Source organism: Moschus berezovskii, chromosome 1 (assembly GCF_049115385.1).
Source record: "Moschus berezovskii isolate FMDL1 chromosome 1, NW_MosBer_1.0, whole genome shotgun sequence".
In the NCBI taxonomy this organism is placed as follows: domain Eukaryota; kingdom Metazoa; phylum Chordata; class Mammalia; order Artiodactyla; family Moschidae; genus Moschus; species Moschus berezovskii.
Genome location: NC_142460.1, coordinates 45359345 through 45380587, shown reverse-complemented (window position 1 = coordinate 45380587; position 21243 = coordinate 45359345). Strand labels below are relative to the sequence as shown.

The 21243-nt window shown below is 36.2% G+C and overlaps 1 protein-coding gene across 1 annotated transcript in view; it reads left to right on the top strand.

Annotated features, from left to right (window-relative positions):
- ROBO1 (roundabout guidance receptor 1) overlaps positions 1-21243 on the top strand; it is a 478536-nt gene that overhangs the window by 410008 nt on the left and 47285 nt on the right. Inside the window, exons 17-20 of the mRNA XM_055410221.2 lie at positions 3510-3681; positions 8037-8234; positions 13745-13787; positions 20700-20854. Of these exons, the coding sequence (XP_055266196.2) occupies positions 3510-3681; positions 8037-8234; positions 13745-13787; positions 20700-20854 (568 nt within the window). The remainder of the gene's footprint in view (positions 1-3509; positions 3682-8036; positions 8235-13744; positions 13788-20699; positions 20855-21243) is intronic.

The window sequence follows — 21243 nt, the reverse complement described above, 5'->3', positions numbered from 1 at the left end:
AAATTCATTTGCAGAAATAGTTTGCTCCAGGGAATTGTATCAGATATGGTTTCTTTCTTTCTTCCAACACATTTGGTATTTTGTAACATTGGAGTTAAGTTGGAAAAATTATTTTAGTGTGCCTGAAAATTTTTTAATAAATTTGTTTTCATATTTTATCATCTCTAAACAAAATTTTATGTCTCAGAGGAACTTCAATTTTAAATTTCTATATATGTTTGAATGAAAATTTTTAAACATACGATATATTGAGAGTAATTTAATTCAGTGATTCTAAATAATTATTTTTACCTGTGAAGTTAATCATCTCTAATCATTAAATTTAGAAAGGCTTATCTAGATTAATTTCAAGCAAATATATTCAAGCATGCCAGAGTAGAACAAAATTAAGTTAGGGACATAGATTTACCCTATTAATGAATAAGCATTATAGCACAGTCTTAATGAGCTGTGTTAAATGAGTAAATGATAGATTGAATTAGGGAAATCAAGCAAGAGAGTAAATTTCACTTGTATTTTTTCAATATGTATGTAAACACATTACATACTGCTGCTGCTGATGCTAAGTCACTTCAGTCATGTCCGACTCTGTGTGACTCCATAGATGGAAGCCCACCAGGCTCCCCCGTCCCTGGGATTCTCCAGGCAAGAACACTGGAGTGGGTGGCCATTTCCTTCTCCAGTGTGTGAAAGTGAAAAGGGAAAGTGAAGTCGCTCAGTTGTGTCCAACCCTTCGGACTGCAGCCTACCAGGCTCCTCCATCCATGGGATTTTCTAGGCAAGAGTACTGGAGTGGCTTGCCATTGCCTTCTCCGACATTACATACTAGAAGACTTTTAACTGCAAAATGTATATTTCTATAGACAGTGCCTTATATGTCCATGATACCTCAGTATTTTTCTAGTTACCAGTTAAATTACATTTACTGAATTGTCTCATAAATGTGAAAACTTACCTGTTTCTATTGATATGAAATTGATGCTAAGAAAGTAAATATACATTTACCTTCTACAGGTAATTGCATGCTAACATCAAAATTACTTATGGAATCATTTTCCAAATATAGGTGCGTGGCCCCCAGTCTGAAAGATTCTGATTCAGCACCTGTAATAAGGCCCTTGTTTATATACTTTGGTAGATCTTTCCAGGTGATTTTGGTATGCACTTTTTGGTAATGCCCAAATAAAGACCATAAATATACTTCTGAGTACCAAAATAATTTGTACAATGACCAAATATACTGAGCTCAATTTTAGGTATAACATTTTATTTTAAAATGACTTTTAAAAACAAACTAAAAACCTCTTTATGAATTTGTGTATAAGTTAAAGGGGTGACATTTTTAAAAAGTATTTAAAATACTGTTATAAACGCACTGTATATATTTTAGGGTATTTGAAATTAGATCTACTGTAATTGAGTCATTAATAGGTAAGAGTCTCTACACTTTGAAGAACTTTCTCATGAGTTTCAAGATTATTTCAATACTGGGATGCTATGGTTCAGTCTGGAAAAATAAACTGTTATAGAGATTTTTAAGCATATAAAATAAGGCGATGTCTCAGCTCTCAAGCAAAATTGTGTTAATGTAGGCATTTTCCCCTAAGAGTCAAAACTCATTTTTCTCCTAAAGAAATGAGAAAGGGTGGATTTCACTTAACTTCATGGTCAATTTAAAATAATAAAATGCCTTTCACAACCTGATTGACTGGTACAAAATCAGTTTGTGGCTTTGGTTCAGCTGTGTAATGTAATTGGGGGAAAAAAATCACAAAGGACTCTTTATTTCCAAATGATCAGACCCTGGTATAGAGTCTGACCATTTGTTGGTATTATGCATTGAAACTATATTAAAATAATATTAACTTTCAAAGAAAAAAAGATTTTTGCCCATGTGAAAGAGGACACGGATATTCTTAGATTCATTTTAAATCCCATTTCCTATTACAGTTTAAACAATAGGCTACTTGAAAAGAATCCTACATCTTGCTGGAGGACCTCATAAAGAATACAGAGCATGTTTTACTACTGCATGGATCATTTTCTTATAGAAATTGAGTCCATATACTGTCATGCATCATATCCAAGATCTAAAACACTGCAAAAGGTCACTCTAATAATTCAATAATCCTTTAGAGAAATTTAAATTAAGGATTATAACATAGTTCGGAAGTCTTAATTTCCTAAAAATAATTTCCTACCACAAATATCATCAAAGTTAATGAGAGATATGATAATTTTCTTATTAGGAGAATGTTTTTCTTTCAAATCAAATATGTATTGTTATTAGGATCGTGTATTTTATCAAAAATTAATTGGTATTACCATAAATATAAGATCAAAGTGCTATTTTTCTTTCATTGATAATAGTTCAACATACCATAGATGGAATAAATCTTAGGATGATCCTTACTCTTTATGTTCAGTTTATTTTATTTATTTTTTAGGTCTTGGTGGTCTGGAATACATATTTCAGGGAAAGACTTCTGTAATAGGTCCTGGCTCAATCTCTTTATTTATTATGAACTTTTAATATTGTATTGGGGGTATAGCCAGTTAACAATGATGTGATAGTTTCAGGTGAACAGCCTAGGGACTCAGTCATACATACACATGTATCCATTCTCCTCCAAACCCCCATCCCATCCAGGCTGCCACATATTATTGAGCAGAGTTCCATGTGCTAAATGTGTCCTTGTTTTATTTTTAAAAACCATGTTTATGCCAAGATAGTTTAGATTATTCAGAAACCCTCTCTCTTTTTAAATCAACTGCTTCTTGGTTTTGACATAAAAAATGATGGCTCTGTGACAGCACCAGGTAATTTTATCCCAGAGAACTGTTGAAATAAAGTATTAGACACACAGTTTCCCACTCATTTTTGTTTTGTGATATCTGGTATTATGCCTGGTCCATAGTAGAAATGCAAATACTGAATGATGATAAGTAAGTTACTGTTCTTTATCTGGATGTATACAGGTTTTTGCAAGTTCCTTTTATCTTTTTCTGGCATATAATACCTAGGTGTTGTTTTTTTTTAAAGCAAATCCTGTTGATAAGAACCAGGGTCTTTGTAGAATCATTTGTAGAATTGCCTGATATAATCCTCTGTAGAAACATTTGTAGAATCACTTGATATAATCCTTTAAGAGTATATAAGAAAGTTCAAAGAGGTTTTTTTTTTCTTTTTTTTTTAATTTTTATTGGATGCTAAGTATTTTACAGTATTATATTGGTTGGTTTTGCCATACATTGACATGAATCCTCCATGGGTGTACATGAGTTCCCCCTCCTGTACACCCCTCCCACCTCCCTCCTCCCCTTATCCTCCCTCTAACATACACAGGTTTGACAGGAAGCATCTTTTCAGAACTAGATCTAGGGGAGAAATGACTTTTGAAACTTCCTATATTAGGTTCATGATCGATCTGAACTCTGTCTAGGTCTAAAACCACAATACTATATTGATCTTTATATTAACTCACGTAACTGTTGTGCTCTTCTTACAGGTTTGGTGTCTGGGCAATGAAACGCGATACCATATAAACAAGACAGTAGATGGTTCCACCTTTTCTGTGGTTATTCCGTCACTGGTTCCTGGGATCCGGTATAGTGTAGAGGTGGCAGCCAGCACGGGGGCCGGGTCGGGGGTGAAGAGTGAGCCACAATTCATCCAGTTAGGTGAGTGCCAGTGCAGATCTGGTTAGAAAGACTTATCAAAGTACCCATCGTCCTGCTTTTCTTTTATGTACGTAGTGGAGGCAACCAATTCAAGTTGCACAGACTATGGAATGTGGCAAAGAATTACAAAAATAATATTGTTAGATTTATTTTATCTGTCTATAATATCAGAACTAAATTTAAGCTTATCCAAACAAACATTTTAAATGGTATTTTGAGCAAAAGGCTGTAAATGTTCAGTGCCATCCTTTTTCTATCCTACTGAATTTTTTTTCATCTGTTCAACAAATACTATTAACTGAGCACCAATGAGACCTCCTCGACTTTCCTGCTGTCTCCATGGTAAAGAAGCTGTCTGCAATGCAGGAGACCCAGGTTCATTCCCTGGGTAGGGAAGATCCCCTGGAGAAGGAAATGGCAACCTGCTCCAGTATTCTTGCCTGGAGAATCCCTTCCTCAGAGGAGCCTGACAGTCCATGGGGTTGCATAAGAGTAGGACAGGATTTAGCAACTAAACAACAACAAAGGATACCTCAGGGAACAGGAAAGATGTGGTTTGGGTAAATAAAAAAAATATATATATATGTGCAAAACTTAAACTAAGTATTAGAAGTTTAGAGCAATATGAAATTTATATTTACCATTTTTGTCAATTTAAAATTATATCGCATGTGATAACAAAAGATAGACTGAGATGTTAAAGAGCATTGAAATATGGTATGCACTAGTTATTTGCTGCTGCTGCTGCTAAGTCACTTCAGTCGTGTCCGACTGTGTGACCCCATAGACGGAAGCCCACCAGGCTCCCCCGTCCCTGGGATTCTCCAGGCAAGAACACTAGAGTGGGTTGCCATTTCCTTCTCCAATGCGTGAAAGTGAAAAGTGAAAGTGAAGTTGCTCAGTCGTGTCCGACCCTTGTCCGACCCTTAGCGACCCCACGAACTGCAGCCTACCAGGCTCCTCCATCCATGGGATTTTCTAGGCAAGAGTACTGGAGTTGCTTGCCATTGCCTTCTCCAACTAGTTACTTAGAAAGTTAAAAATACAATGTGCCTCAAAACTGGTTAGAGGAATAAAAAACTGGCAGAACACTTGGTTGCCATACTTCTTTATAGAGAAATACACATAAAATTCAAATTATCAAATGGTTACCAGTCAAATCTAAAAGAAACAACAACAAAAAAACAGCAACAAAATTGTAAATGGAAGGGGGAGAGAAAAGGTGTTGAGAGATGTTAAGAGATGATATTTAAATTTCATGATCCTGAGAAGCATATAGTCAAATTTTTCCTTCCAGATCAGAAGTTAAGCATTAGTAGTATTTTATGTCAGTTGCTAAATTATGAAAAAGAATCAGATACCTGAATCTTTGTATATCACAAATAAGTGCATAGTATTGTTTCATGTTGGTAATATTGATGACATCTTAGAAATTATCTCAGAACAAAATTAAGAAACATTCTACTTTTAATAAACTTTGTTGCCATACATAAGGAACTTTACATTCAATTTGGAAACTGTTGTTGATGTTTTGCTGTCAAGATAATACTAGCTGCTGTACCAGGTACATTTGCAGAATTTCTATAAAGTGACACAGAGTCCACCTGAAGTCCAGTGATTGTAGACGTGGAGAGTCTCAGGCTGATGTGGCTTCCAAGGTTGACCCTGGGCCAGCAGAAAATAAGAAATGAAACACACAGCGTGGGGCAAGGTTTAGATAGTACCATGTCTGGAAATTGTGCGTGTTGCTGCTGCACAGAGCTCAGTTTTGTGATTCTAAGCAGATGAATGGGAACACTGCAAAATCAAGTCACTGGCTAGGGAGTTACCCCCTGGCAGCTGTATGCTATGCGAGAACCATTCAAGCTTGAGTGGAGAGCTTGTTGTCTCTGCTGCAGACATGGGCCAGAATTTCATTCTGAGAATATCTTTTACCTTTAACACTTTTTTTTTTCAACAGAGATTATAATATGCAAAACTTTTAAGCAAAAAAAAATAGCTTCATGGTTTTGTTTCTGGTTCATTTATTCCAAACTTTTAAGCAGTATAGAAAACAATCTTTTAAAAATTGCTTAATCTATTACAATGTTACCTAAGGTACAGGAGAAAACAGTCTAAACATAGGTCTTTTTACTCAAATAGTTGCCTAGTTTTGTGAAAAGTTAGTATTAACTTACTAAAACTAAAATTAAAAGTTACATGGCAATGACCCTGTATATTGTCTTGTCATTTGCCTGTTTTTTTTAATTATATATGACTTCTAGTTCTGGATTTTCAAAAATGAATTGGAAAAAAGGACCATGTGTAACTTTATTTATTTAAGATTTAAATCATAGGATTTAAGGATCAAATTGGTTTTCTTGAAGTTATAAATGTGTTCCAGTTTTCCATATCTTAATATAGCCTCAGCTGCGGTGAGACACAGACGCAGATATAGAAGGGCCATTCTAATTCATTAGTCACACTGCACTTTATTCTCTTAAGCCCATCTGGTCGCCTGCGTGGAACCCCTCTTAGCTGTCTTCATAAAATCTGAAGCCACCCAACTTAACTTTGCACAAATAGCCATGAAATCTATAAACCTAGCAGATACAAAGGGTGTATTAGAAATAAAAAGAATAGATCTGCTTGGTGAACTTTCAGAGGATGAAGTGCTCTTAGGATAACCATAGATAAAAGAGTCTGGAACATGAAATGAAACTTTCAGTCAAGAAACAGTTGAAGGCAGGTGACAGCAATTGCTTGTGAAAATAAATGTTTCAGCCTTGACCCTCCATAGAATGAAATCTGGAATTTTGTTTAAAAAAAAGGTAAATAAAAAACACACCCATATACAACAGGAGTAGCAATTTAGCCCTATATAGAAAGGCTATTTTCCTAAGGTTGTTTCCTTAGCCTTGGAATGCTTTTTATTTTACCTGCCAATGTCTTATCAGAAAGCAATATCTTTTAATAAGAAAAAAACCTGTGTATTTTCTATTTGAGAAATATTATTCATAAATAATGAGTTATTCCAATTGTTTTTCTGGAAAAAAATGAGTTTTGCGCTGGAAAAAATATTTCTACTTTAAAGCAGGTGGTTTTAGCAGAACAATTTTAGAGTCAAATGATTTAACAACTGTAAGAAAGCACCAATTCTAATGAAATAGGCAAACGCCGTCCCATTTGACCAGATGTTGTAGAGGAAGAACATTAAGAGAACAGATACAGATAGTAAATAATTCTTACAGATATTAAGAATTCTGTCACTGGGCATCCTCAGCATTGGAATCACTTAGTGCCCACAAAGTAGGTTATTCCTTGATGATAGAACAGCTTCCAGACTTCTATAGACTTTGCAGACTGCTCTGTGTGACGTGGTAAAATGGTGGGCTTGAGCAATGAGTCTGTTACATAAATGTAAACTAAGTACATTTTAATAGCCATAATTCCATCAATCTTAAATTCTTGAATCAAAATAGCTGAGAGAAAATAGGAGCCTTTTTGACTATTCATAACCCTTGATAATCTTGTCCATGTTTAATGTTCTTATAGCTGTCTCTGGCCATGGTTATTATTTTAAAAGAAAGTTTTCTTCAAGAGTTCCATGGCGGTTCGGTGGTTAGAACTCTGCACTGTCACTGCTGAGGGCCCAGGTTTAAGCCCTGGCTGGGGGACTAGGATCCCACAAGTCACATGGTGTGGGCAGAAACATAAAAATAAAAATTCCATTTAAAAAAAAAAAGGCTTTTTCATAGTCTTTCAGTGATAACATAATCTCAGTTTTTCATTGTTTTTTAATGATCCTGAATTTTTGTAGACCCTTCTGAACATAGTTTCAAATAATGTGTTTCTGAGGTAGTTAAGAGTGTTAGACTGTTCACAGGTTGGGCAGAGGAGATGCACACCACACACGCACACACTCACACACACACACACAGTCCATGGGGCCACAAAAGAGTCAGATACAACTTAGCAACTAAACAACAACAATTCAGTACTCCTTAATTGTATTCTTGGGTTAAAGTATTTCACTTTTTAGAAATGTAATTTGTATTTTATCTCAGTTTGCACTGAAAATCGGTGAACTGCAGTTTTCTGAAGTAAAATATAGACATTGTGGGCTATTATCTTTGTTTTAAAATATATTCTGTAAAATTATTGTATTTGTTTTCAATTCAAATAAATAAGGTGAATATAATCTTACCCCAAATCTCATGAACTCTTTTAACTGACAATGGTGCATGTTGTAACGAAAAACAGAGATTATTGTCCAAAAATTAACAGAATAACGACGGCCACTTTACATATATAAGCATGTGCTTATTGTCTCACTGAGTTTTAAACATGAATGAACCCAAAGATGGCCTTTTCAGATTCTCATGGAAACCCCGTGTCACCTGAGGACCAAGTCAGCCTTGCTCAGCAGATCTCAGATGTAGTGAAGCAGCCAGCATTCATTGCAGGAATTGGGGCTGCCTGTTGGATCATCCTTATGGTTTTTAGCATCTGGCTGTATCGACACCGAAAGAAGAGAAACGGGCTGGCTAGTACTTATGCGGGTATCAGAAAAGGTATTACCTTTCCTAAATTTTTCATATTTTACCATGTTTGCATAACTCTTGATTTCAATATATGACTCTTAAGTTATTCTTGATTTTATATATATGTATCCTATATTAATTATTTTAACATATAAAAATTTACAAAACTGCTTTATTTTATTGCAATATCTAGGTATAAACTCCACTTGGATATCAGTACTACAATAGGACTTATCTGTTTCAGGCTCAATTTCTTTAAAATATATTTCACCAGGGTAGGTCTACATTTGGTTGTGATACCATTCCCTTGTTCCCTTAGGGAATTACTTTATTGATTTATATCCTGAAGGAAAATTTTTAATCTCCATGTCTCAAGAATTATAAATCCAAGCTTTGGACTGTCATACAACTTTAAAAGGAGCATCATTCCCCTTTGTGAAGTGAAAGAGATTGTTTATAAATAATTGTATTTCTGATTATTTATAAAATAATTTTTTCTTAGTGAATTGGAATGCTTGAGTGAATAATGTGCTTCAGTTTGCAGAGAGAGAACACTTACTCCTTTTTTATTGTTATGTTTAAAGTTGCAGAGCTGACTATGTCTATACTGTTGATGGGCAATGATGATTGTTAAAAATGTATCTGCAGTTTAGAAGAGAAAGTTTATCTGGCTAAAGCTATTTACAGTTTTATGGATGAGCCAAATAAGCTGAGGAATTCACAGATACTTTTGCCACATAGTCTCAAAGTCTGCAGATTGGTGGTTGATATTTTTCATTTCCTGATGAGTTTGTTATCACTCTCAGACAGATAATCCTTTTCCCCTTCTCTCCTCAAATATCTTCATCAATTCTGGGCTGTCAACAGGGTGATTGTAAGTTTTTAGCCCACAGGCCCGCTTTATGTCTTTAGTCCAACTAAATTATTGACAGTGCTCCTTTGGGTCTCAAAATTGTCTTGGTTTTTGGATGACAGGGTAATCAACCCTAGTTATAGGGTCTATAAGTCTAAGATAGCATTTCTGCTGCAAAGCAGATTTAAAGAGGATGACTAGTAAATACCCACTCCCACCATCACCCTCCTTTAAAAAAAAATTGTCTACATATTTCCTAAGTGAATATTTCCCACGTGGCTTGACCATGCTATTTCTCTGAGCATTGATATGGCAAAGTCAGAATTTGTTCCTGCTAGTTAGACCTTTTCTCAATGAAAAGTCCTATTGACTATCCCTCTCAGCTGTGAAACAGTCTGAGACAACAGTCTAAAATATTTGTGCTCTCAGTCACAAGGGGTCTTGGCAAGAAAGAGTCAACACAAATTCATCACCCACGCTGTGGAAATCTATGAACGTGCCTCTGGCCCGTGGCTCCACAGCAGTCTCCTTATGTACATACATTTGCCTTAGCATTATCATCCTTAAATATTTTTTTTCAGATATGTGTCCTATATCAATATTAAAGCAAAAATGTCAGTATCCCTGCCTGTGAAATGGAAAATGGGGGCTGAGAGGTTACTGTGAAGAGACTAGTTGCTCATCACACATTCAAAGAAAAGGGTCAGGGCTACGCATTACCATATAAAACCTTTGCCCAAAAAATAAGGCAGAGAAGGGGTCTGTGGGTGTCTGTGTGTTGTGGAGCAGGGCATAGGCGGGCTGTTGGGAGTTGTGTTCTGAAATCCCGTATGAATGAGGAAAAGTGACTAATTAACATCTCGATGTAGAATGTTTTGAGTTTCCAGGAATTTTCTAATTTTTATTGCCATGAGTATGATAGCTGTGTAGTTGTAACAATGGAATGCTCTCTCTAGTCTTGAAACCTCAATATGTGACATGAAACCTTCTTCCCTTCTGAAATGTTTCTTTTCTCTTACTAATGCACTTTAAGCATGCTGGGAAATGCCTGTGTGCTCTTTCTGCAAAACCTGTTACACTAATATTGTCCTTTTAACTAGCTCCTGTTAAGCAGAAATCATAGAACATAATCACAAATGTAATTGGTGAGCATTTGATTCTGCTTTCCTCACTTTGCCTTTTTGGCACTTTTTCATATTTCTGGTTCTATGCAATTTTAAAAAGTGAATTCTGAAATCTTAAATTGACTGTGCCCGAAACAATGATGGTCATCCTAAAAAAAAAGGAAGTGAAATATTTAAAAGAAATCAATGTGAAAGAGCCTACTGCCCTATGAAACATCAAGCCAGAGTAGGACTTTGGGTAATAGTGAGCATTTTTAACATTTGCCCCCTACATTTATCTGTAGGTATTCCCTCTGCTCGTACTCTTTGTCCACAGAATGCACCAACATCACTGGATAAAATGATTTATTACTGGAAGGTTTGAGAATTAAGTTGTCCTTTGGTGAACCAGCTGTAAAAATTTCATTTAGATGGACCTCTTTTCATCTCTTCTTCCATTCCTTAGACTGAGGTTAGCAGTTGGCCAGGAGTACTGACAAGGACCTTCCATTTGTTCCCCGTGTCCTTGTGATTGCAAATTAATGTTCAGGCACTCCATTCTTGCTTGAGTATCTTTACTTTCAAATGTATGTCTTTTATATTTTTTATGAGCATGAGTTATTGCGCTGAATTTTTGATTGTAACTAAATTATATTGACTCTCTGAAAAGACCTGACTGAAAGAAAACACAATAGAATTCTTAAGACAGAGACTGCTATGTAGCAAAAGAAGACAGTGTATAAACTGGATCCCCAGCATTGAGGCTTTTGTTTTTTTTTCCTTCCTAATATGCTCAGAGATAAAATGGTCTGGTGAGAAGTGACAGTTGTAAAGGATGCTATGGCATTCAAGTCTGCAACCCCAGTGCTCTAATCCTAAAGTAAATTTCTTCTAGACAAATATGAAGTGGAAAATACATTTTTGTCAGCTTTTTGATCCATGATAAGTAATCAGTATTCTAGTTTGTGTGTATTAAGGATTTCTCAAAAGCAAATTTTAGTCTTCAAGGAGTAATGTAGATTCTCTTGCTTTCTTTACCAGGGCAGTGTTTACTTTAAATTAATGTGAAGAGCTTGGGGAAAAAAAAGCCTCTTCCCTCTATGAAATGTCATGGAAATAACTCTGGTGTTATCCAACAGCCAGGAATGGGAGAAGATAGGACAAGTGGGGGAGGCAAGAATGCCACTTTTGAGGTCTGCAGTTCAATTCCAGGCATTATTGATTAGATTAAGATTTATAACTGCAGAGAGTGAAGATTTTCAGAGGAGCATTATTGTTCTATTGTTTAGCTTTTGGTGTGCTATTTTTTTTTTAAATCCTCAGCCTACTTCTAGAAAGCTTCTAGGTATAAACGATAATCGCAGAATTAAAGTTAAAACCCCCGAAATATTCTGTCCATTCACAAATTCCGATGATGATAAAAATGTAGCAATACACTCTATATTAAGGCTCAGGCATTTCTTGTTAGCGTAACAGTTCAGTTTTGTGGCTTTCTTTGTTGCAGCTCTTTCTTTGCTTGCTTTCTTCCTTCCTTCCCTTTCCTTCCTTCTTTCTTTCTGTCTTCTCCCCTCCCTCCTTTTCTTTCCGTGGTTTTCCTTTCTTCTCCTTTCGGTCTTCTTTCTACCTTTCGGTCTTTATGTCATTCACGCTCTTCTTCCCTCTGTCTGTATCCCTGTCTTTCTCTAGGTGATAAATGCCCAAGTGCACCTATTATATTAGTTAGTCCACTTTAATAAGCATTTACTTTCAGATTTCTAGATAAGGCTAGGCAAGACACTGATAATACTTGTTTAAGAACCCATTATCCAATGTTTGGAAATGATTAATAGTAGAGGATTCCTGTTTGTACTAAAGCCATGAGCTAAGTCTATTACTAAAAGCAGGGGTCATCCACAGGCTAACCCAGCACAGTCGCCACCCCCCTCCCATCCTAGAATGTCAGACGCTTCGAAATGTTACCTGCAGAGACAAGCTTATTTTTTACCCTCAGATTTGGTTTTATTCACATATCAGAGTGTCAGAACTACTGGCTTAGTTATTTACATTTGTTTTATGTTCAGCTGTCTGCTTGATTTATACTAATGTGATATGTTCCCTTTCTCTCTTCAGCTTAATAACTGGTTTATATTTTGTTTTGATTTTTCAGTCCCGTCTTTTACCTTCACACCAACAGGTATATATTTGCGCTTACCCTCCTCCTTTCCTTTGTTAGTTCGGCATGTGTTGTACTATTGTGTTGCTGTTTTTATTTCATTTTCTGCAGTAAGCTGGGGGGAAAGGACTTAAAACGGAAACAGTGCTTCATTTACTCATACCAGGCATGCCCTTGAAGTAGAAATGGTTGGTGTTGCTTGTCATCCCTTCAACGCAGTTGTTTATTCATGATTCCACAGTGCATCTGAGCCTAGTTTGCATGTGTTTCCTTAGATAGGCACACTGTTTCTGCCCTCAGCATGATTTAACATGCTAATGATCAGTTGATTATTTTAGACTTGGCAGTGCATTTTTTTCCCCTTAACGTAAGCTTTCTGGATTTCCAACAAAATTTTCTCTCCCAAGCAATTCTCTATCCATAGAATCAACATTCTTAAAGGTAACCAAAATATACAACATATTTGAAAGATAAAACTTTTCATTTCCCCTAAATCCAAGTCCTAATATTCTATTCTATTTAGTTTCTTTCAGAGAGGGTCCTCTTCTTTCGCATCACCTTTAGTAAAAATGTACCTGCGGCCCTGCCTTCTCGGTTTTAATCCAGTTATTATAATCACTGGATGCAGTTATCTCTCCTTAACAGACTCCCAGTTTGGAGTTCTTCTAAGTAGCAGAATTTGGCAGATTTTAGAAACATAATTGTTCTTAGAAAATGTGTCTGTATTTACAGAAAAGCTAATATTCTTAACCCCTTGTGTAACTATGTGCAAATCTTTTTTTGTCACAGCTAAATTTTATACCCATAACTTATTAAACTGAGAACACTTTCAGAGGAATTAAAATATATATCACTATGTATATATGTCTGATGAAAATATAATGAGAGGTATTTTCTCAAACCACAATAAAAAATAGGTCGCATTAATTAATAGTCACAACTTGGCATACATCTTTGTGTGTGGAGAGAAAGGTTTATTTTCACGTTTATATCTGTCTTACTGGTACTCATGTTTCTGGGGAAATGGTCTGGTAGGTTTTTATTTTCCAAAATTTAAGATATAAATTCCACTTATATAAAATCATGAAATTATATGATCTAATAATAAATTCAAGATAGAAATCTGAGAATGTGAATGTACAAATGTGTAATAGTCATTATACTTAATAAGAGTATATGGAAGTTTGCTTCTCCTTATTTTTCAAACTTGTTAACACATTAAGAAAATAAGAATAACATTTAATTCTATACCATCTTTAAAAAAATACTGGTTGAATCAGATATCTATTTCCTGTGATGAGTTTTTGCAATGTTTCTAAGTAGAAAGGGAGAAAACATTCCATTCTAGAAAGATGCTCTTGAATGTCATAGCTTTTGATATGTAAATGCAAACATGTCTATTAATTGTTCCTTTTTTTTTGTAACATTCCAGTAACTTATCAGAGAGGAGGCGAAGCTGTGAGCAGTGGAGGGAGGTAATTATCTTGCTGGTTTTTAGATTCTAAGGGAACTTCCAGATATTTCTTCTTGTCTTCCTCGATGACATCACTTTCTCTGCTTAAAAGGTTTAACTTAAAGGTGAAATGTGTTTAAATCTTTTAAACTACCCCAAGAACTATTCCATTCTGCTCTGCTTTAGAACCAAGCGTGTTAACACACAAATTCATTGGATTGGAGCTGGTGCATCTTGGGCAGTGAACACCAGAGGGAGCACTCTAACCAGGAAAGACAGACTTGCTGACTTAGCAAATCATTAAAAAGAGTTAAAGTAATTAAGTGATGGCATTTATGAAGATTAAGAAATATAGCTAGTTAACAGATACTATCAAAGAAAAAGTGTTCATTTGGAAAGCTGCTGAATACAACACTGGCTCATAAGTTGTAGGTTATATCTGTTTGTTTGCTCTTGTTATAAATTCAACATAGTTCAGTCTCCATTCACGGGGAAATATTTTGAAATAAAAAGAGAATCTACGTAGCTTCTTAACATGGAGATTTTTTTTTCCCCTCTAATTAAAATGAACCTCAATCCTACATTTATGATTTTTTGGTAATTATTATTCAGTGAACTTTAATATATTCACAGAGATATCACAAATTGATGTGACAGTCGCCTGAAAGGGGTTGAAAGAAGGTATAAGTTACATGAGCCAAACATCAAAATTTTCTAAGATAATTCTTTCTTTTCAAAAACAGCAACTTCTAGCTTAGGATGTAAGAAAAACATTTTTTTTCTACAAAACCATTTCATAATTCAAATTCAGTTAACTTATTGAGTGCCCTGCTTTGTATAGTTAGATAATGTATTTGCTCCTGGGAAAGATAAAAATAAAACATTATTCCTGAATCTGAGGAACATACCATCTGACAATAAAATTACTAAATTTAGTGTATGACAAAATGTGATGAAAGAAGAAACAAAAACAAAACTGCTAACCATCTTTAGTAAAATGCTGTACAAATCTGACAGTAAGCACTAATCTTTTCTTTTCTGGGTACTGCTGCTGGCTTCCTGTTTTCATACCTGTGAAACAAAGCCAGCCACTGAAAGACCCCACAGCCAGGGAGGTCTTCATAGGAATAAATCCACTTGATTCAGGAATTAAACCAGGGCATATTTTTGCAACCAGGGAAATCCTATCTAAATCATAGCCCAGACATTCATGAAACAGCCTTTGGCATAAGAACATTCTCTCATGGATAAATCTGGAATGCCTGATGGTACCACCACCTCTCTGCATGTGTATATTCATGGCTATAGACATCAGCTTTCTCATTAATCAGAGCATAGGAAAATGCTTATTGAGCATCTTCTGTGTGTTCTGCACCAGCCTCTGTGCTTGGGCATGTGCACAGATGTGTTCTGTCTCACACACATACACACGTATAAAATATAAGTATGGTTCCTGCCCTAAAGGAATTTACAACCTAGGTAGACCAAATCATCAAGAAGGACCTGGTGGCCGGGGAGCTCTCATTACCAAATGATAGTTTCTTCAGCCAGACTGAAAAATTACAAAGTTCCATTTGGAAAGCATCATCATATAGAATTAACCTTTTGAATGTAAAAATAGTATAGCAGGGAAATGGATTTATTTTAAATACCAAATAGAAATAATCTTTTTACCAAATGACAAAAGATGCTAGAATGTTATAGAGGCAACAGTTGAATAAAGATATTAGAGTTAGGGCTTAAAATGGCAGTTATATACACAATTTTGAACTTATTTATTCATCAACTCTCTTTATTGAATACCTACAACGTGACAGGCACTGTTCTAGTTGCCTAGGCTGCTTCAGTGAGCAAAGTCAATACAAGTTCCTGTCCTTCGGAACCTTACATTTAGTGGGGGAGATAGAAGATTAATAATAAACATTTTTTTAACAGTCAGCTCTATAGTACAAGCAGTTGGTGAGTGCTTTGGAAAAATAGAACAGGGTAAGAGGATCAGGAATGGCATGAGGAAGAGGTCTCACTAGCTATTTTGGAATGTGTGTGTGTGTGTGTGTGTGTGTGTGTTGTATGCGTGTTCCACGATGCCGTCTAGGAAGAGAATGAACAGTGAGTTGGACCCCTGTCCTCACTTCTCTGATGCTGTCCTTAAACACTGAATCCCCTCAGGCCTCTCAGGGTCTGTGAGCCCTCGGTGGACCTCCTGCCACGTCTGGTTCGTGACACTAAGTCACAGCGTCATCATCCCCACTCCTGCCTGTTACTGCATTTGCTTAATCCTACCTTTTCCTCCTTTCACCATCACTGTGTTGTTTCAGCTTCAGTCTTCTGAACCTGATCCGTTACAAACTTTCCCAGCAGTCTTGCCTTCATCTGCCTTCATTAGCACTGTTTCCTGTTAATTCCCTTTGCCCACTGGAGCCGGAATGCAATTTTGAAATACATGTTGATCATGGCTCTGAGCCTCTGAAGATCCCATTTTTCAAGAGAACCCACCATATTTAAAGCAGCAAGTCCAACCTGGGCAGTGCACGGGAAGCCTACAACCTCCAGGGACTTGCAGTGCCCCTTCATACTTCTTTGTGCCACATGCTATAAGTCACTCTGTCAACTCATCTAACAGTCACCAATATTGCATTCTCTTGATGTCCTTATTACATTAGCCTGGAATATGTCCGTCCTCCCCTTGTCAGTTTGCTGAGATTCGCCTGCTGTGTCCTCTATGAACTCTTTGTTCTGTATAAATACCACAGTTAAGCACCTAATGTGTGTGTGTGTGTGTTAGTCGCTCAGTCGTGTCCAACTCTTTGCGACCCCATGGGCTGTATCCCACCAGGCTTTCTCTGTCCATGGATTTTTCCAGGCAAGAATACTGGAGTGGGTTGCCATTCCCTTCTCCAAGCACCTGATAATTATCTTTTGTTTATATCAGGGGTCAGCAAATTATGGCTCTGGGTCTGAATTTGGTGTGCCACCTGTTTTTGTAAGTAAAGATTTATTAAAATACAGCTGGACTCACTTGTTTACATGTTGTCCAAGACTGCTTTCCCACTACAATAAGAGAGCTGAGTAGTTGAAACAAAAAGTATATGTCTCAAAAAGCCTAAATGTGCACCTTCTGAGCCTTTATAGAGATAGTTTACTAACTCCTGGCTTTAATGATCGTTTCCCACAATAGAATGTGAGATCCTAGGGTTAGAGCCTATGTGATTTATGAATGAATAATTTAATGCATGAATTTTTGTAATGCAGTGAATGTAATTTATTAGATTAGATCCATAAATTCAATATATGAGTTATTGATCTTTAAAAATATCACCAAAAAGTATCTAAAGAAGAGAGGGATGACTTACCAAATAAATAAATGTCAGAAGATTTCAGTTCAGTCCTTGATGACTTGAGAGAAAATTTGGGGCCTGGACATTTTCCTCTGATAAAGGAGAAGATTAAGAAAGAAGGAGAACCAGAGAGCTCTCTTGGTTCTCAAAAGTGTGAATTTAGCTATTCACAGAAAAGTGAAAATGAGGATTACGGTTAAGCAAAGAAACCTCTTCTCAACTTGAAAAGGACAAAGGACTTGCAATGTAATCCAGGGAGAATCATGTAAATAGTAAGTGACTCTTTCTGTTTATTTGTTTTCCTTATTTCAAATATCCCAATCTCTAATTCTGGGTCATGGAGGGGCAGTGGCGAAGCTAGTTAAAATCCAAACCACAGCACAAACCAGGAAAAAGCAAAGCCTGAAGAAGAGAGTAGGAAAGTCAGGCTAACCAGATCAAGAATGCCAATAGTACATTTCCTGGCCATGGAAGGTGAGAAAGAAACAGAACTCAGGCCTTGCTTCTCTCTAAAGGACTGACCACTTTCAGATCTATCCCTTGCTTCTTAATGGGCTTCAAAACTCTTCAGGATGTCAAAAGAAAGAGGAGACAGCCAGGCAGCCCTTGTTCCTAGGCCCCTTCACTATTTTCCTCAGCTCCTGGACCCTCTAGTCTATTTTGTGGTTTAGGAGTTCAAATGGGTTTGTTTGAGTGTGTGTGTGTGTGTGTGTGTGTGTTTAGAGTGAGTGAGTAGAATATCTGGAGTAGGAGGAGCAGAGGAATTAAAAGTAATTGCCACGTAATTATTTAAGTTCATTTGTCCTCTTTTCTTTTGTGACACAGAACTGTCCCCTTAATATAAAATGGAAGTTAAATACGGTTTTTGCAAGCCCTAGTATCTTTCTTTCTTTAATAATACCTTTTTGAAGATAAGGAAGAAATAGGAAAAGTTCAGATGTATTAGCATGAAAATATAACTAACATCATATGAATATATGTGTATAATATGATTGGATTTATAAATATATAATATGGTAACATATTATATAATATGTTCAACACATATTAATCACTGTAACCAGCACTGTGTTTTGCTTCTGCTTCATTTCTTATTATGGGATAGCTAAATCTGTCACATATACACTAGATCATCTTTAATGCATAAAGATATCTTATGAGATATTTAGTTTTTAAGGACCCTAACACCCTTATAAAAATAACTACATATGACTTTGACTTCCTTAGAGGTCTCTGAAATATACATATGTCATTTTAAGATTCATTTAGGGCCAGTAATCATGACTCAGCCTTCTTCACTAAATAATTAGCATTCCAAATACAAGTCTGAACCAAATGCCAGGATGTGAATTGTTAATCCCACTTCCTGTTGGAAAACTCCCGTAGGTATGAAAAGTTCTTTCAGCCTCTGATTATATCAAAACGTTCACTTTTAAAAGTGCTTTTCTGAGCAAATCATAGTAGCATAAAAATACCGTCTATTCCTTTTGAACCATGTAAGTCAGGCTGTGGAAAATTTCCACTTGACCCGTACTTCAAACATACTGTAATATTTCTACAGTGTCAGATATGGAGATTTATTTTTAATAACTTCAAAAGTGATAACACAGTTGGTTTAGGTTTAAGAGAAAATAAGAAAAGCTAAAGACAACTAGAGGCAGACTTTCTGTAACCAACATCAATTTCAAAGGCTCCAGATATCTGTGATATAGCTTGCATTTAAATATTTTAAATTTTAACAGGTCAGCCACATCGCTCTTCAAAGCATGTTTTTATCAACAGTTTTAGCAGTGAATTTTTCCAGTTTTTACAACATTGTTCTGAAGACTTCAGACATTTCCCTACTCTTCCTTTTATTAGGACTGTTTGAGGGTTTTTAGAAATTTAATGACTCTTCAGTATATGTGTTTATAGCTTCCTGGTTTGCAGTGTGGATTCTACAGACAACCTCCCAGTATTTGAATTCCAACTCTGCCACTCACTCACTTTCTATACCCATGAACACATTTCTTAACCTCTCTCAGGCAATTCCATTTCCTAATCTGTACAATCTGGATAATAATAGTAACTAGTCTGTAGATTATTAGAGGGAGTTAATATATATAAAGAAGTCAGACAGTGCCTCACACATTATAAACAAAAGGTAAGTATTCATTTTTATTACAGATACATGTATACACATGAATACATATATATGTATACAGATAAATTATAAATCCATATTTTCATTTGAAGTGAATTATTCCTCAAGTAATTATCATTTGCATCATAATTTCCTTGGTTGTCTCTGTATGTCGGAATAGAAACCATGACAGTGACTCTGATGGGCTTCCCACATGGCACTAGTGGTAAAGAATCTGCTTGCCTGTGCAGAAGACATAGCAATGAGGGTTCCATCCCTTGGTCGGGAAGATACCCTGAAGGAGACCATGGCAAGTCACTCCAGTATTCTTGCCTGGAGATCCCATGGACAGAGGAGCCTGGGCTCCAGGACACGGGGTTTCAAAGAGTCAGACACGACTGAGCGTGTGCACACACACACACATTCCACACACACACAAGTTAAATGTCAGATTCTAGCTTCCCAGCTAAATGAAAGGCATGGTTTTTACATTTTAACAAAGACAATGAAACCGTGAAGGAAATCTTTTCTGAATCTTCAGTGCCGGTCTGTTTATTGTGGACCTGACAGTATATCCTGCATCATCACCTCTTTTGCTGAATTATCAGCTGGAGTCAAGGTTGGAAAAGGACCTCAGGACTGCCAATGCTAAACTTATGTCTGTGTCTCTGGCATTGATGGTCCAGGATTCCCATTAGTAACTGCTGATGTGCCTTGCATTCCCAGTGCACAGTGAAAGAAGATTAACATCTGTTGTTCCAAAAAAAAACAAGATTAACACTCATATTTCTTACAGTGGACATCACTGTTTTACCAGATTTAATTCACTAGCTTTCTTTTGTTTATATAGGGACTTATGGCATTTTACACTGTCACCATCAGAAATTGTTGACAAGCTTACAGAACTGTGGACTGAAACACTGATGAGGCTCTCCACAAAATGTCACAGAGCCCAAGACACACTCTCTCTGAGACATGGTTTTGGAGAAAAGTATGCAAATGTGTTTACTGTGAAGGCTCCTTTATCTAAGTAAAGAGCTTGTTCCATTTTTTAGTGAAATTGTGAGAAGAATCATGTTTTTCTAATGGGTCAAAAATTAAGAAATGGAAACTCTCTTAACTCAAGTATTCTGTAAGCTATTAAAACACTGAAAAATACAGGTCTCCACCTTTTTAGATTCCATGTTTGGTTTTTAGTCACTGTGACTGAAGAAGGAGTAAAGCATTAGAAACTACAGTGTTTTAAGTCTCTGCCTGTTTACAGTGTAATGGCTATATAAACTGAGGTGTGTCTCAGAACATTACATTTTAGTTACCTTGTCTATAAAATAAAAAGAATGATAATATCTTTCAGCATAATTGACCAAATTATTTGTGAGGATAATAAGATGGAGAATGGGTTGGAATTCTGAATAGGCAATGTTATTTGCTACTTATATAACACTTGCTTTTATACATGTATTTTTTTCTTTAGGCCAGGACTTCTCAACATCAGTGAACCTGCCACACAGCCATGGCTGGCAGACACGTGGCCTAACACTGGGAACAATCACAATGACTGCTCCATCAATTGCTGCACGGCAGGCAATGGGAACAGTGACAGCAACTTGACCACGTACAGTCGCCCAGGTTAGAGGCACAGAGATAGCTTGATACACAAGCTTGGCATTGTTAGGAACAGGCCATGAGGAGATAACTTCCCTTTTCTTCTCCCTAAATTGGAACAGAAATTTAATCAATATGTTCATGAAGTATTAACCACTGTTTGCAAATTAGCCTGATTCAAGTTATGTTCTCCATCCTTATATCTCCACATCTCACCCTGCACCGAAAAATGTTTCCCTGTATGAGAAGGGAGAATGGAGGATATAAATTTTAGAATGAATAGCAAATACGGAGCAATGAAATTATGTAGAAGTAGTTATCCTCATTAAAATGTGTGTAATTGTAATTTTAGTAGATTGTAGTTATTTAGAGTATTTATTTTAAAGATTTTGAGTGCAAAGCAAATCAAAAGA